This window comes from Xenopus tropicalis, chromosome 6 (genome assembly GCF_000004195.4).
Source record: "Xenopus tropicalis strain Nigerian chromosome 6, UCB_Xtro_10.0, whole genome shotgun sequence".
Taxonomy (NCBI): domain Eukaryota; kingdom Metazoa; phylum Chordata; class Amphibia; order Anura; family Pipidae; genus Xenopus; species Xenopus tropicalis.
This window is the reverse complement of record NC_030682.2, coordinates 36,737,455-36,754,694: the sequence shown is the minus strand read 5'-3', so window position 1 is coordinate 36,754,694 and position 17,240 is coordinate 36,737,455. Positions and strand designations below refer to the sequence as shown.

At 36.3% G+C, this 17,240-nt stretch overlaps 1 protein-coding gene across 1 annotated transcript in view; it reads left to right on the top strand.

The window, feature by feature from the left end:
- Positions 1–17,240, top strand: part of agmo (alkylglycerol monooxygenase) — a 135,062-nt gene that overhangs the window by 56,911 nt on the left and 60,911 nt on the right. Inside the window, 2 exon segments of the mRNA NM_001011313.1 lie at positions 2,354–2,457; positions 15,832–15,927. Coding sequence (NP_001011313.1) covers positions 2,354–2,457; positions 15,832–15,927 — 200 coding nt within the window.

The window sequence follows — 17,240 nt, the reverse complement described above, 5'->3', positions numbered from 1 at the left end:
TGAATCCATATTGGGGGCAAAACAATCATATTGGGTTTATTTAATGTTTAAAAACATTTTTTAGTAGACATTTAATGATCCAAATTACAAAAAGACCCCAGGATCCAAGTATTCTGGATAACATGTCTCGTACCTGTACTAAGAATAAGTAATTCTTCTTGTGCTCATCTATATTCTCTGAACATTTTACATCAGTACCTGTAATGCATAAAATACACAAATACATTTAAGATCTATTATCTGCAAAACCATTATCCAGACTGTAGATGTAACTGCTTTTTGAGAGAGTACTATGAGGAGTGCTTTTGCACCCTTTAGTGCTCTATAACTTGCATTTGGGGTCATGGTAAATGACTGCTCATGTCTTTTGAGAATTCTTTACTCATCTAATTCATTTCCATCAAACTTGATCCCTTTCCCACCATTTCTAAGACAGAAATGATTGGTAGTTGTAAATGAGAATGGCTAGTGGATAATCTGCTTGTTTTGGCTTTAATCATTTACAGAAAGTGGTTTTGTATCCACACTTTGTGCAAACCTTTGATTTTATACTTCTCATGGTTTAGTTTATACTTTAAATTCTTTCACCTTCACGACACCTAGCAGTCATATCCTGTTTGTTTCCAAGTCAAACTCCCACTTGGAGAGTACCTGGGCTATGTTATTGCAGCACATTTTATTTTAAGCTTCACTGGAAACTCAGCTGGTCTCTGCAGCTAGTTCTGGATGCCGTGGACAGACTACTAATGAGGTTTAGCTTGTATCATTCCACAGCACTACTTGCTGATAGATAGCTAACAGCAGTCCTTTTATTATTTTAAGTATGAAAATATTTTGATCCATGCTTTAAAAAACTTGTTGCAGCTAGACCTCCATCTAATTTGTTTATTTATTTGCCAAAGGCAATATTAATGTCTGGTATTCACTGGTCCTGTGCTTCTACCTTCCAACTTTGTGCTTTGTGCAGGGACCCTGCTTCCCTCAGTGCACAGACAGTTCCCACAAACACAGTTTTCTTACCCAACACAAGCTTTACTCTCAAAGTCTTGCCTATTTTTAAGGGATTTCTCCATTGTCCAAGTTCCAGTTACCAGAGAGTGGTCTTATTGATTTCTGTTTTTGTATTGTTTCACAAAACTTGATTTAAGGACTATTTCAGTTTAATTACATTTGATCATTAGCACATTATTTGTGATTAGCAGCCTACAGTATGTGTACAAATCCAAAAGTACATAAGTAAGGAATAGGTAAAACACTAAATAAGCTGTACTTGTGTTTAAACAGAAAGGTCTAGTTATACCATTTTATAGTATTATTAAAGTAATATGTTGTAATATACATTATTTGCATTATTTTACTAGGCTAATAGGCCATAGTAACATTTTATGGGAAAATATCTCACAAATTAGTATCTGACTGAAGATTAAATCTCATAATAAAGACCTGCCTGACTCAAGTAGACCCATACTTAATCCCCAGACACACAAAGCCACCTGCTTGGATCTCATATTCAATAAGACAAGCAACAGCATCTGCAACCCATGCTATTATTTGCTGACCACCACAAAATGGTCAATGACATAACTTCTAGAAGTATTGCCACTGAAGACCATAAGTGAGATCAGGCAAAGCTGGAGGAGATGAAAAAATAGAAAAGAAACTTATATTGCAACATGACTCATTGCAGGGCTCTACCTCATAGAAATAAGTCACATGGTACAGAATTAAAGGAAAACTATACCCCCCAAACAATGTAGGTCTCTATAAAAAAATATTGCATAAAACAGCTTATATTAAGTATATATTCTGGGGGTATAGTTTTTATTTAATGAACTGAAAGATAGGACATTTTCTCACATCTAAGTTAATAACCCATGTGTTTTTATATTGATGATCATCAATTTAGTGACACTAATGCCCGAAAGGTGTAAGGCAACTGCAAATCCCATTAATCCATCTTTTGGAAAAGGCATTTGCTCTATAAATATTTTTTATAAATAATGAAATAGAGAGATTCTACTGTATATTACAGGGTCAAGTGAATTCAGGACATATTTTCCAGCTGGACATCTATTCTAATTATGTGCTCAGCCTAGAATTTAGAAGCATAAGAATGCTAGATCGAGGCAGCGGCTCTCATTGTCAACCATGGGAATAGCTTGACCTCCATATGCACATGTGCAAGGTAGATCTGTTTTCCCAGTTTTAAGGTCCAAAGGAATGACAGCAAGTATCCTCAAAGATTTCATATCACCTTAGCACCTGTATACTTTAAAATTGATTTTGTTGTTTTTGTCTCTGCTCCGTTATGTTATTTGCTATTGTTGATTCATTTACTGTTTTCTTTCCACAGAGGTTAATATCATGTGGGCCGGGCATCAAACCCATCACAGCTCAGAGGATTATAATTTAACCACAGCTTTAAGGCAATCTTTTATTCAAAAATACTTCTCTTGGGTAAGTAATCAAATGCTCATTTTGAAAAGCTTTTAACATCAATATATTTTGCCTGACGAAGGGGCCTTAGAGCTCCGAAAGCTTAGCCAATATAGGTATCATTTCTACAATACTTGTGTATTTGTGTTTTTTTTTTAATTATTTTTAACAATAATTAAATGTGTGTGCCCCCATTTCTTAAAAATTAACTAATTCCTATGGGTCTGAAATGCAATATATAGTTTTTGCACAATTTTAACCATTAGTGCCAGACAGTAGGCTGGAATTCTTCAAAAGGTTGTTTAATTCAGTGCACCTGTAACTATTTGCTGCTTATTTATGGTAATTTGCATGTTTATATGATCAGAGTCAATGTAAAGTACTTGTTTTAAACTGATCTGATCCACCTGGGCATTCAATTGTAGTCAATTATAAAACTGAATAAAAATCTACACTTTATAATCATGCCTATTTATTCCTAACTGAGGTGTTCAGAGTGGGGCTCATTTACCAGCACTGGGCAAATCTGCACCTTGGCAGTAACCTATAGCAACCAATCATTCTTTAGCATAAAGATTCAGGTAGAGATAGGGTGCAGGCACATGTAGCCGATATACGCATGAAAACGCGAGACTTTGCATTCTCTTGTGTTTTCGCTTGCCGAAAAAATCAGCCCTACGCCGCGTGTGGCATCAGCCTAAGAGCAATATTTACTGATATAAATGCCAATATGGAAAGATTCTATAATAGGGTCACTTATTATGATACAAATGATCTGTTGGTTAAGTATTTATTATAAAGGGTTTCTTTTAATAGAACATAATTTAAAATATATGTACAGGTACAGAACCCGCTATCCAGAATTCTCAAGATCAAAGATATTCTGGATAAGGGGTCTTTCTGTAATTTGGATCTACATATTTTAAGTCTACTAAAAAATCAATAAAACATTAATTACACCCACTATAATTATTTTGCATCCAATAAGGATTGATTATATCTTAGATTTGATCAAATACAATGATCTGTTTTATTATGACAGAGAAAAAGGATCTTTCTGAATAACAGGTTTCCGGATAACGGATCCCATACCTGTACTGATTTTTTACAGTACAGGAATATACCAATTTCAACAGAGGTTAATAGATATTCAAGTCCAAAAGAAGTAATGCACAAGTTGCATTTTAACTTATAGAATAAAAAAAATAATTTTTATACAAAACAAACCCTTCATTTGGATGAAAAAAAAATACTTGATGTATTACTTCTTGCAGCATCACCTTATTCGACTGCAAAATTAATTTCTATTTTTAAAAGTAATAACTCTGGGTTAGCTTACCACAGCATATCTCTTTAAGCAAAGCATAAACAAGCTGAGCTGTACTTAATTACACCTGTTCAAGTTCATGTGCCAAAAAAAAAAAATCTGAACCACATAGAAAAGGAAGATTAGATTCATCGGCATCTCTTATGGCCTGTAACAGTTTGTGTTGCAGCAGGTGCCTTGGAATCCTATAAGGTCATTTCATCAGTGCTAGTATTTAAAACAGGAAAAGACTGCTTACAGACCCTCTCCGCCATGAGTAGCTTCCAGTGTTTTGATGAAACCAAACAGCATAAAATATACCTTTTCTCTAGGAACTACCCAACAAGTTCTTGTTTATTTCTCTATGATCTATGTGTGCATTTCAGTTCTCATTACTTCAAAGTTTCTTTGAAACAGGATTATAAAACAACCCATATACAGTAATATTAGAAAATGTATCAAATATATACTAAAATATTTGATGAAATTCACTGTAGATTTTAAATTAATAATAATTAGTAGCAAGTATTTAAGGTTAAGTTGACAAAAAATATTGTATATTATAGTGATTGACAAATGTGGGTCCAGTGCAAACTCTATTTTTAAAAGTGTGCCTAAGTTTAATAGGGCTCATTTACCAAGTGCAGGATAGGGTGCAAAGTGCGAAAAATGGATGCAAAGTACAAAAAAATGGGTGCAAGTCGCCATGTTTTCTGCACTCTTGTTGTTAATTGGCTGCAGGTCTGTGAGCTCCAAAATGGAGGTCTCTACCTTAGTCTTGCCCATAAATATAGGCTAGCCTTTGACAATTGCACATAAGTACATAGGTGTTTTTCTCCCACCCCCTACCTGCCCAATAACATACAAGTCATTCATGAGTGCATCACTCTATGGAGCCCTATCCCTATGGGCTGCCCTATGGCACACAGTAAGTACAGTGTTGTGTTGCAACAACCCACACTATGCTTTGCACATGGCTGTGGCTTTTTTTATGCAGCATGAGGTTCAGAGCAAATAAATACCTATGCCAGAATTTCCATATTGCTTTTAGAATGAGCACTAATGAGTAATCTTGAGCCCTTTAGTGCATACGTAAATGACCCATAATGTCTTTTGTGATATAAAATCCCTATTCTTTTTTTAATGGTGGTTTCCACTGGGAAAATGAAAAAAAAAATATTTAGGATGAAAATAAAATAATGTGGAAAACATTTTACCAATTCTTTTACCCCTTGACCTGAAATGGCTTAAAATGAAGACAGTCACTGTTTTTTAATTGAAAAAATAAAATTGGTTATCTTATAGAATTTCTTGCAGAATTAAGTTGAACTGATGGGAATATGCCAAGAAACATTCAGCAATTCCCAATTTGACCTTTGATAAACCCCCTCCCCCCTTCTGTGTTGAAATGGGAATGTCTGCTTCCAAACACTTCCTGATCTTACAACATGCTAAGTTGTGTGTCTCAACACACACATTAAAACTGCTTGAGATAAATTCTTTCCTTTCCTTAACATCCTTGTTTGCCCCTGTTCACAAATTACAGTATTTTTAAAGCTTTGTGACTGCTCTGACAATTAATGGACAACATATATTTAGCTAATAAACAATACTTGCAAAGTCATCGCTTGTGGACATATTTGCAAAACCATCACTGCTTGCTTTGCTTTTTTCAGACAATGAATGTAGCTAAAACCGAATTTCCCAATGAAGCACTGGGAGCATTTTAGGTTTTGTGGAAATATCAATCACGCAGTATACTTGTTTATTGAAGATTGCATTTTCACATTGAAGCAGATAGCAAAAAGAGCATAGTTAAAACATGACAGGGGCAACTGTTGCCAAGTCTATTTTCTTTGAATTTTTAGCTGAAGCAGCTCTTCTTTCAAAGAAAGAATGTCTCACCAGATTATCTTTAGTTATTACATAGTTATTTAGATTGAAAATATTTGTCCAGAAATGTCAGCATTTCTCAGCACTGCTTGACATTGTTGAGAGGAAGGGAAAAATAAATAAATAAAATATAATGGTATGTAATGAGTTGTGACATATGCTTGTATTACCTACTTTGCATCTTGGCATCTCTGCCTCCAGTTATTCCATCCCAGGATCACTAAAAAAACTATGCAGATAAAATAAATATCCTTGTTGTTAAATATATATTATATGATGCTTTTGAATCCAACATGCTTTCCTCCTATTGTGACCTAAGTTGTACCAAGAAGGCCCTCAGAAAGGGCATTTTTTCCATACAATTCAATAGTCAGTTGGTTTAGCACCTACATGAAGTTGCAGGCAGAGCATGGTTGGCATTGATTAAGAAAACCTAATAAATTATAAGTAAAAAGTGCACCCGTGTTGTGAATAAGACATTCTGTAGACTGTATAAAGTTGTTGACCAGTCTAAAAGAAGTTTTAGTGTTGAATTTGTCCATGGCATCAGTTTGATCTAAATGTTGCCCGCTTTTGATTTGGCAGCAAAAGGGTAATCAGCAAGTAAGCTGGAACCAGTTGTAAGCCTAAAATAAAAATATGCAGTGTAAAAGTCAAATGCTCCAAGTGAGCAGACTCAAAGCAGGTTATTTTCACATATGGGGAAAGGTGTAAGGAAAAGCATGAGCACATAGTGAAAATGCAGCACTACAACTGGGAAAGTATGTGTATCAGTTGGAAGGGAATGGAAAATTAATAAAGCTTCTGGAATGAAAAACATTTTTAAGTTTTATAATAGTTCAGACTGTTGAAAGTGATACATGCTATAAACATCTGTGCGCCAAAAAGAGCATCAATATTGTATTTGGTAAAAATCCGCTTTTTCCCCTTATATCGTTAACTTTATACAGATGGCAAAGTTGAGAATGGAAACAAACAAAATAACAACTAGTAAGTAAGTGCAAAAGGGATGAATTAGATGGTCACTTGCACTGCACATGTTAAATGCACGCACATTTTAGGGCTTATTTACAAAAGGGTGCAAAAGTGCCATGTTTTTCTCCTCAATGCACCATGCTCCCCTATATTTGAACCCAGAAATTTGCTTCTGACAGTCAATTGTTCACAATCTAGTAGAACTCAAGTTGACTATGTAAGGGACAGCATTTAGGGGTGTCCCATGGGCATGCATGCCCACATAACTAGAGCACTACAGATTATGTGCTAGTAAAGGCATTTGTGGTTAGAAGCTGCAGTGGGAGCCCTGTACTTACTGCCTACACAAGGCAGGTTTAAAGTATAGGGTTCTTTTGTGCAATTTACATCAATTAGCAAGCACAGCACTTGCAGCCTTATGTTTACCACACTGTTAAAGAAGTAGAAGAAAGAAACAACTGAACAATTGCTGAAAAAAGTAGCTCCCTGGCTATGTGCTACACAAATGATGTGACACAATGGCATTACTTGTTGTGTATTCATGATGAATGTATATTATGTGCTTGTTTCTGTTCCAGTGCGCTTGTCAGCAGTGACAACTATCAGTGGCTATACAGGGTAATTAGGGCTGTACAGGGTATGTAGGGCTATTCAAGGTACCTACAGGGAATGGAAAGCTGGCTACAGTACCTGCAGCTGCCTCAGTTTTAAAACATGAAGCCAGACAACTAGCCATAATTTTTCTGGTATCATTTAAGATATAGGTGGCACATAGCCCTGGCATTCTGGCAAAACACACCAAACTGCAGTAAAAATAGGCACCATAACAACCATGGGGCTGATTCACTAAAGGTCGATAACACATGTTTTTTTGCGTTAAAAAGTGATAAAGAATTGATAAAATTTTGCTATAAATATCACTCGTTTTATCGACCTTTGGTGAATCGGCCCCCATATGTAATAACAGTTACGGGGCTATAGGGTTTGCAGGTTGGGTTTTCTTTCCCTCATTTTTCCCCTCTTTTCTTCATATTTTCTACTGCTTGTGAATGTTACACAGGGAACTGGTTGATGCTTTTACAGTCTCTACTAACATACATCTAAGAACTATACTGCACTAACTTTCATCCAGTAATGTGATGTATGGCTATTGCTATATTAATTTTAATGGTTCAGCATTTTTGTGTTAACCCAAATCTTCCATGGAATAATTTCTTAATGCCCATGTACTTGGCATTGCATATAATACAAGCTTAATGCTTGTAACTACAGAAATGATCCCTAACAATCAGATGAATGCATCTGTGCCCAAGCTCCCTGAAAGAACAAGCCTCAAATCTTCTGCTGCACAGCGTGCATAGGCAGCAATTTGTGGCATTCACATCTAGATGAATATCTGGGAATAGGTAAGGTAACAAACCCAAAACTTTTGCACCCCTCTTACTAACAGGTGGTAGGGACATTGCCATATTCATTATTATAATTATTAAACACCTGACCACAAAAGGAGTTTTGGGTATTGGACTTTTAGGCCCCATTGGCTTGCAATTATTTTTTTTTTAATAATACTTATTTGGTGCGTTTTTTGGAAAAGGTAACACACATTGTCAAATAGTGGATTAGTTACTTATCTGTATGGGATCCGTTATAAAGAAATTTGTTTTCCAGAAAGTTCAGAATTACAGGAAGGCCATCTCCCATAGACTCCATTATAAGCAAATAATTCTAATTTTAAAAGTGATTTCCTTTAATTCTGTAATAATAAAACAGTACCTTGTACCTGCTAAAATATATTTAATCTTTAGAAGAGGTAAAACAATCCTATTAGGTTTATTAATGTTTAAATAATTTTTTGTAACCATAAATTATAGAGATCCAAATTATAGAAAAAACCCTTATCCAGAGCATTCTGCATAACAGGTCCTTTACCTGTATCAGCAAAACATTTCTAGGGATTACTTTTTCTTCCCATCAATATTCAGTCATGCCTCCTGGCATAACAGTCACTCCCATGTATCCTGATGTACAGCATATGTTTACTCCTAACAAGAGTAAATGAGTGCTTTAGGATCCCATTTTGTTACTGTAACCAAAAACAAATGTACTTTATGTCCTTATTTCCTGTCTTTAACAAACAGGCTACAGTAGATAAATCTTGAAGCTACGGAACTGATCATATCTAAGTCACTGCCTTCTCAAAGTTTACAATTCTTTGTTTGTAGTTGCCCCTTTTTTTTACATCATAATCACATTTATTTATATAATTATTTAGTAAATTTAGAAACTAAACTCAGTTCTTCTTGACAGCATCTTTAGAAATGACTCAACAAATATATACTGTGTAGTCAAGGAATCAGTCAGTATTCCAACTCCACATACTTTGTGGCAATTCGAATTATCTATATCATTGGTTATATCTGACTGCCGAACCCATGGGGTTGATTTGTGAGCCACTTCCTTAATCATAAATCAAACAATATGCCAAATATAAAAGGAAATATATGACTGATAAAACACAAGCAGATTTGAACAGTGGGAGCCAATATAATTAGCCAATCGAGGAATTTGAAAATGAGATCTTAATGCATTTTGATTTGTAGCCTTTCTCCTGTAGTGGCATATTGTATTGAATTTCAATAGTTTTAGAAAAACACCTGAAACCAGTAATAGATCCCTTGCAAACCATGTAAATTGGATGCAGAGGTAGCAAAGCATAAAGTCATTTTAAAGTGGCCAAATGTTACCAATGATCGCAGGTTACGTTGCACCTGTAGACCATTAGTAGCATTTTAGCTACATGTAAAATATTACACAAGCAATTTGTTTTCCCCAGAGAATTCATGTATCTAAACCTGGAGTGTGCATAATGTATCTGAAACCTCACTATGGGTTCATCTGCACATACCCAAACCCATTATTTCTTTCAGCTTAGGTTAAAACGTAAACAGGGAAACTGTGCCTATAGTTTATAGTAATATCTGTTTTGACACTGTACACCTGGAAACACTTTAAACTTGGTTAGAACCCTGTGCTCCGCAGGCACCTCGATACAAAACATCTTAACGATACTGCTTTACACCATATATTCTTAAACCTGCGTAACAATGTCTGTAGATATAAGTGTGACCTTCTACAAGACTCAGGTCGGCGATCTCAGTGAAAATGTATAATGATGAGAAAGGATACATGCAGCCTTGCAGGACAAAGAAAATCTTTTGAAATATACCTTCCCCTTGCTTGTGCAAGCATGTCTGGGAGTACCTATTGATGTTTGATTGTGTGCAGCAACCATTATCCTCGAGGCACCTGGCATTTTGTATTGCAGAAGTGCAGACATATGTAAACCATATATATTCAAAGCCATGAAAATAAAGCTCCCTCCAGTTCCTATCGTATTGAAAGCTGCTAACATAAAATGTTCCACATACATTTGTATACATATTGTTCATACTTTCTAGAGCAGGGGTACCCAACCTTTTTTTACCTGCCACATTCAAATGTCAAAAGAGATGGGAAACAACACATTCATAAAAAAAGTTTCTGGGGTGTCAAATAAGGGCTGCAACCTACAGGAAGTTCTATTGGTCAGTACACCTGGCTTTTATGCAACCAAAAATTGACTCCAAGCTAAAAATTCAAAAATAAGCACTTGCTTTGAGGCCACTGGGAGCAACATCCAAGAAGTTGGTGAGCAACATGTTGCTCACCAGCCACTGGTCGGGGATCACTGTTCTAGAGAGTGTTTACTTCCACTATATTGGACTCAAGTTTGACCCAAGAACAGAATGCACCTATGTAAGCACATTTATATCATTAACTATCACACTAAACTGGAAAGTGTTTGTGTGTAAAAGAGATCAACAATTTATGAATGCAAGTGCACTGGCAGCCATGTGATAAGGCAGGATCATGTTTAGACACAGTACCTTACTCCCATTGCTTGCTTTTTAGAACACCTTGAGGGTGCTTTTGTAAATGACCCCTCAGGTGTCCAGATTAGATGTTCAAGGATATTGCTATTCAAACTGATATTGCTATATAAATTAGTTTTAAAAACAAAATTTGCAAGTAATAAAATAACACTGAAAAATAGAAAAGAGAAAAAACTCCAATTCCCACCTCACATAATACACTGATATATAATCAATGCAAAAGAACCACTACAAAAGGATTTTCAAGTGTGCTAACAACCTCACAACCCAACGCACTAGATGGTCTGCAATACTAGCATTACTGAGTGAACATGATTATTATACCAGTCAGACATGCCATCTGAGAAATCTACGTGTGACTTCTAAAGACAACTCCTCTCTACTTGCTCACACCCCTTTTTTCACATATTCTGCTATGTTTTTAAATACTTTCCTTCCTCCTCTCTGTGGAGTTATTTTAGTCACTAAGTTTACAGTGTAATATGTACAAAAATTTTATTTTGTTGTTGTTTTGTTGTTTTCTGGTCCCCAAACATGTGGTAGGCAGGTTATGAGTGTACTGCGTGGAGCATATTGGACCACAGTGGTGTATTTTATGTAAAGGGGCTATTTAAAAATATAGATTGCAGTGCAGAACTGTGAAGTAAAATAGTTTAAAAAATACAGACATATCTAAAGCCATAATTCTGACTAGGCAACCTTTGTCCCCCTTAATTTGTGAAACTACAGGTCTCAGTGTCCCCTGTAGAGAAATAATTTAAATAAATTGAGTTTTTAATGAATAGGATAGTTACATAGTTAAGTAGGGTTGAAAAAGACCATCAAGTTCAACCCTTCCAAGTGAACCCAGCACACACATAAACCTATACTGACCTATCTATACACTAACATACATAAACTATATATACCAACCTCAATATAATTGTAGATTTTAATATCACAATAGCCTTGGATACTATGCTTGCTCAAGAACTCATCCAAGCCCCTCTTATAGGCATTAACAGAATCAGCCATTACAACATCACTAGGAAGGGCATTCCACAACCTCACTGTCCTCACTGTGAAAAAACCACCTACGCTGCTTCAAATGGAAGCTCCGTTCCTCTAATCTAAAGGGGTGACCTCTGGTGCGTTGATTGTTTTTATGGGAAAAAAGAACATCCCCTATCTGCCTATAATCCCCTCTAATGTCCCCTTGCAAGCTCCTTCTTTCCAGAGAAAACAACCATAACCTTGTCTCACCTCATAGTTTAAATCTTCCATCCCCTTTACCAGTTTAGTTGCAGTCTCTGCACTCTCTCCAGCTCATTAATATCCTTCTTAAGGACTGGAGCCCAAAACTGCACTGCATACTCAAGGTGAGGCCTTACCAGGGACCTATAAAGGGGCAAAATTATATTTTCATCCCTTAAGTCAATGCCCTTTTTTATGCAAGCACGTTGACATTGCCTGGAATTAGACAACTTGTTATCTTCAAAAATCCCCACATCCTTCTCAATTAAGGATACCCCCAACACACTAGTGTGTAACTTGCATTTAAATTATTTCTACCAAAGTGCATAACTTTGCTCTAATCACTCTGCAAAGTGGCAGAATCCTGCATCAGACTTATAGTATTGCTCAATTTAGTATCTTTGGCAAAAAATGTAAACTTTCAGTGCCCACCTCCAAGTCATTAATAAACAAGTTAAAAAGCAAAGAACCTAGGACTGACCCCTGCGGTACTCCACTAACCACACTGGGCCAATTAGAAAATGGTCCTTTTACCACCACTCTCTGTAATCTATCCTTTAGCCAGTTCTCTATCCAAGTACAAATATTATGTTTCAGGCCAATATTCCTTAATTGTGTTGTTAACTTTCTTTGTGGTACTGTATGAAATACTTTAGCACAAGTAGATGACATCCACTGCCATTCCAGGGTCCAGGTTCCTGCTCACCTCCTCATAAAAGGCAGTTAATTCAGATCTTTTATGCATAAAACCATATAACTTTTGTTTACCTTTACATGTTCAGATCTCTTTTGAATCCTCCTGAGTGACCCATGCAGCAGTAGTTATATTACTAGAGCTCAGTTGTGTAGACAGATAAAAAATAGGTGTTTAGAATTTCTGTTTTTCCTTGTTCTCATCAACCAACTTTTTTTCTTACCAACCTCGACACTTTTATCCAACCATAAAGGTTTTGCTTTGTGATGTCTTTCCTTGTTTACAAGGGGAATATACTGACATGTATACTTGTTAAGCAACATTTTAAAGGTATTCAATTTTTCTTCAGTATTAAACCCTGTGAAAAGCCTTTCCCATTTGATACATCCCCCCTATCCCAGCAAAGTGCACGTGCACAATTTAGTGTTTTAGTTACTCCCTTATAGAGCTGTCTCTGCAACATTATCTTAAAGGAGACCATGTATGATCACTATTCCCTAAATGCTCACTGACACAAATGTTAGAGATGAATTTAGTATTTTAGTTATCACCAGGCCTAGAAGAGAATCATTCCAAATACTGTAGGTTCTTGAACTGCCTGAAATAAAAAGTTGTAATTTAGCATATTGACAAATAAAAGCTTTTTCTAAGTTTTTCCACCCCATTACTCCAGTCAATGTCAGGATAATTAAAGTCCCCCATAATAACAACTTGACCTAGTCCTCCATTTACATTAGTAGCCTGGTCTCATCCTCCAGTAGTAGCTGGGTCCTCCTGTAACCCTTAGCCCTTCTGAAGTCTCTACCCAAAGGGATTCCACACCCTACCCATTGCTGTCTTTGGTAATTTCTTTAAATCTGGCTTTAGATAAAGACACACCCTTCCACCCTTTTTAATCCCTTTGTCTCTCCTAAAGGGTGCAACCATGTAAATTCACAGGCCAGGATATTCTTATTTGTGTATACATTAGATACTTCTTTTGAATATCCCTGAACTTCTGTCTACCTTGGTACTATCACAGACAGACTGATGATCTGATATGTGATCTGACATATTTAAAGGGTAGTTTGTGCCCAAAACACATGGTTACTGTATACAACTAAAGATCTGTAGTCACTAGGGATATATTCCAGATGTGTGTAGTGCATGTAGGCTTTCTTTGTGCAAAGATAACATGTTTTGATCACTACTGTTCTTTGTAATAGAGCTTAATTCAAGGGAATTTTTTTTTAAATCTGTTTCCCAGCATTTAGTATATATCCATTTGATGAACCTTCGAAATAATTTAATTAAGCCGTTTTATGAGACTCAAAAGTCTTTTACACTTACAAGTCTTTTACACTTACTTATACACGTGTGCACACATGCGCCCACACATATATATACATACTGTATATTTGCATGTATGTGGCCCCTACACAGTGGTTGCCATGTGACTGTAAGCTTTGTTCCAACTTGATACATGAATAACTTGCCATATCAACTATATGTCCGAATGCTGTACTAGGTCTCACTCCACAACAATATACCCTTATAAACAGGGTCATACTGGGCTGGGGGTGGGGACGGCACTGGGAAAAAACCTGGCAGGCCCACAGCCCCCACCGACCTAGCCTAGCCAACTGCAGATGCAGGATTATTTCCCCTTGATTGCATTTGCAAGGAGAAAGTGTGATACACGGTGGGGGAGGAGAGCGTTTGACCTCGCAACTGGGGTGGGGTGCCCCCAGGCGGCAGTCCTAGTGAGCCCCGAACATCCCAGTCAGACCCTGCTTATAAAGAGATGTGTGTCTGAGAGCTGCCCATAATGACTTCAGAGGTGGATCTACTTTAATGGGCCATATATATGCTTAAATGATTCACCTTATGATGTGTGATTTACTGGGAGGAGTAACTTTATTGGTCACAAACTGAACTTTTGTGTGAGTCGTGGGGTTCTTATTTGCATGCTATATGAACATAGGGTGTGGCCAAATTGAAAAGACTTTTAAGGAACCATCCTCTTTTGCTGAATGAGGTAAAAGACAAACTCCTGCCTTCAATACACCCCTTTTTTTCATCTGACCAATGATATCACACCATTTCATAGCACTGGAGAACTACACAGAAACCCATTGTGACAAAGTGCTAATGGTTAATGCCTACATGATCGTGACATTATGCTGTTCAGTAGTATTGTGGAATTACTTATTCATGCGTTGTATCATAGGAAAAGACTTATATTGCAGAGTTTTTAAGAGTGATGAACTTGCTCTGAAGTCCATTAACTTGGCAGTGCTGGGTACTGGCATTCCTACCTCTCTGACCAATAATATAGCAGAATTCTATTGTATCAGAGTACACAAATCTTTGGGGAGTAAAAACAATTTCCAGTTCTGTCCACCTACAAACTGGCATGTTTTAGAGTTGGAACTGTAAATAATTTGTTCATCTTTGTATTTTATTTAAAAACTAAAAATATTGTTTATCAGAATGCTTGAATTAAAGTATGATATGTTCTGAGCGCTTTTTAAAAATATATGTATTACATTTAAAATACAGTACATAAGGCCAGATTTCATTTGATGAGAAAATGTATCTCCTAATTCAATTCCTGATTTCCCCATAGATCCAGATGCAATTCAATGACAAAAACTAATCTAACGCTTTATCACATGAAAAATCTATTGAAGTCTATGGGAAAAACTAGAACTAAGTTAAGAGAATTGAGTCTTGACCATTAGTTTTCATGTGATAAATAGTGATGAGCGATTCTGTCCCATGTCACTTAGCTGAAAAACTCACGAAACTGCTAAAAAATTAGCAAAATTTTGAAAAATTTGTGAAACGCGTTGAAGTCAATAGGCAACTATTTTGTATAGGCAAATATTTTTTTGCTGCAAATTTTTACGAAAATATTTGCTGATGGTGAAATGTGGAATTTTGCCGTGCATCCATGCATGGCGAAAAAAAAAAACGCTCTTCACTAGTGATAAACTATAAAATAACGTTTTTTTCATTTAACTGAATCTGGCCCATAGTGTAGCATAACATTTCGTGGCCACTGCCAGGCACTGCAGCTAAAACACAATAACTTTTTAGCCCCCTAGAATGCATTTTATAGGTCAACAATAACAACAGATAACAACTGTAACATGTACAACAGGTTGAAAACCTTCATTTTATTTGTCATTTTATACATTTCATCTCTTCATCTGTCACCTTTTGTTGATTTTTATGTTCTGTCGTGTCTCATAGAGAGCCTTAGTGATATTTTTGAAACCAGCAATGAAACTGCTTATTTAACACATTTTGCCATGGATGCTATGCATTTCTTATTTTCTTTTAAACACCTTTATGAATAATGTTTGTTTTCATTTCAGATGTTCTACTGGCCAATGGCATTTTGTATTCCCCCTTCAGTGTTTGCTGTCCACATTCAATTCAACCTCCTTTACCAGTTCTGGATCCACACTGAGGTAAACAATGCTTAAAATCATACCTTAACTCTCTGCCTCGGGCACTGTCTTGGAAATCCGCTAGGAACTGATTTATTGTGTATGAAAAATCTTTGTCTGACTTCTTTAAAGAAAACCATCTGTTCATTTTTAGTTCTTTTACTGAATATATTGCTGAGTTTATAAGAAACAATGAGACCAGTTGGTCTCAATTAGATAACATTCTTTTGTTAAATCTGTATAGTATCAAACCCTTTTCTATTTTATGTAACATATGTCTGTATCTTGTAACTTTTTATACCTTGATAGGAGAATATTTTTATTTCTCTACAAAAAAAGTCCAAAAAACTTTATAAAATAGCATTATGATCTTAACTATATAATATTTTAGGATGTCAATTAGTTTTTGGTTTAATAGTTTGAGTTGTCATTTGATGATATATTTGCATTCACATAATGATTACATTAATTGTTAAATACTAATTATTCATACCAATTCTTTAATTTTCTTAGCTAACTTATCTCTCACTTTTCATCCTTTTTGTTATCAATGGAATCTTAGAATATCATGATATGACCTTAAAGGATCCAAGACAATGAAATCAGTTACATGAATGGGTTTACAAATGTGTGCTTCAGTAGTGTAATATTTCATATTATCATACATGAGAGAAATCATAACCTAAACAACACAGAGTGGTTGCCTGTATAGCGGGGATGATGTATTTTTTCTTTAGAATATGTTAAAATCCCCAGAAAAATGTAGGTCTCTATAAAAATATGTCACAGAAAACAGCTCATATGTAAAACCCTGTGTCATCTAAATAAACAATTTTCATAAAAATATACTTTTTGGTAGTATGCACCATTGGGTACTCCTACATAGAAAATTGCCATTTTCTGTACCATGGGCATGAGGGACCGGGGACTTGGACTGCAGGGTGTAATTCCTCTTTTAGAGAAACCCTCCTCCCCAACACTCTCCTACCTAAGAGCAGGCGGGGGGATGGGACACATATGGGTTGGTAGGGAATAGGAGGGGCTGGTGGGGAATGGTAGGGGCAGGTGGGTCAGCACTTGCATTACACGCCAGGCCTCTCCAAGCATTTTTTTTGTGGGGGGGCCCAGCGCAGTCTAGGTACGCCACTGCCTGGGATCATACAATTACGATGCACACCAAACCAAAGACACACATACACGTTAGGTCATATGAGCCAATACATGAAAAAAGCTCTGAATAACGTAATCAGTGCTGTATTTGTGGTGGAGCCGCAGGTATGTGCCATCCAAAATGGATTGCAACCTTTATTTGCACTTTGCGCACGACGTGGTGC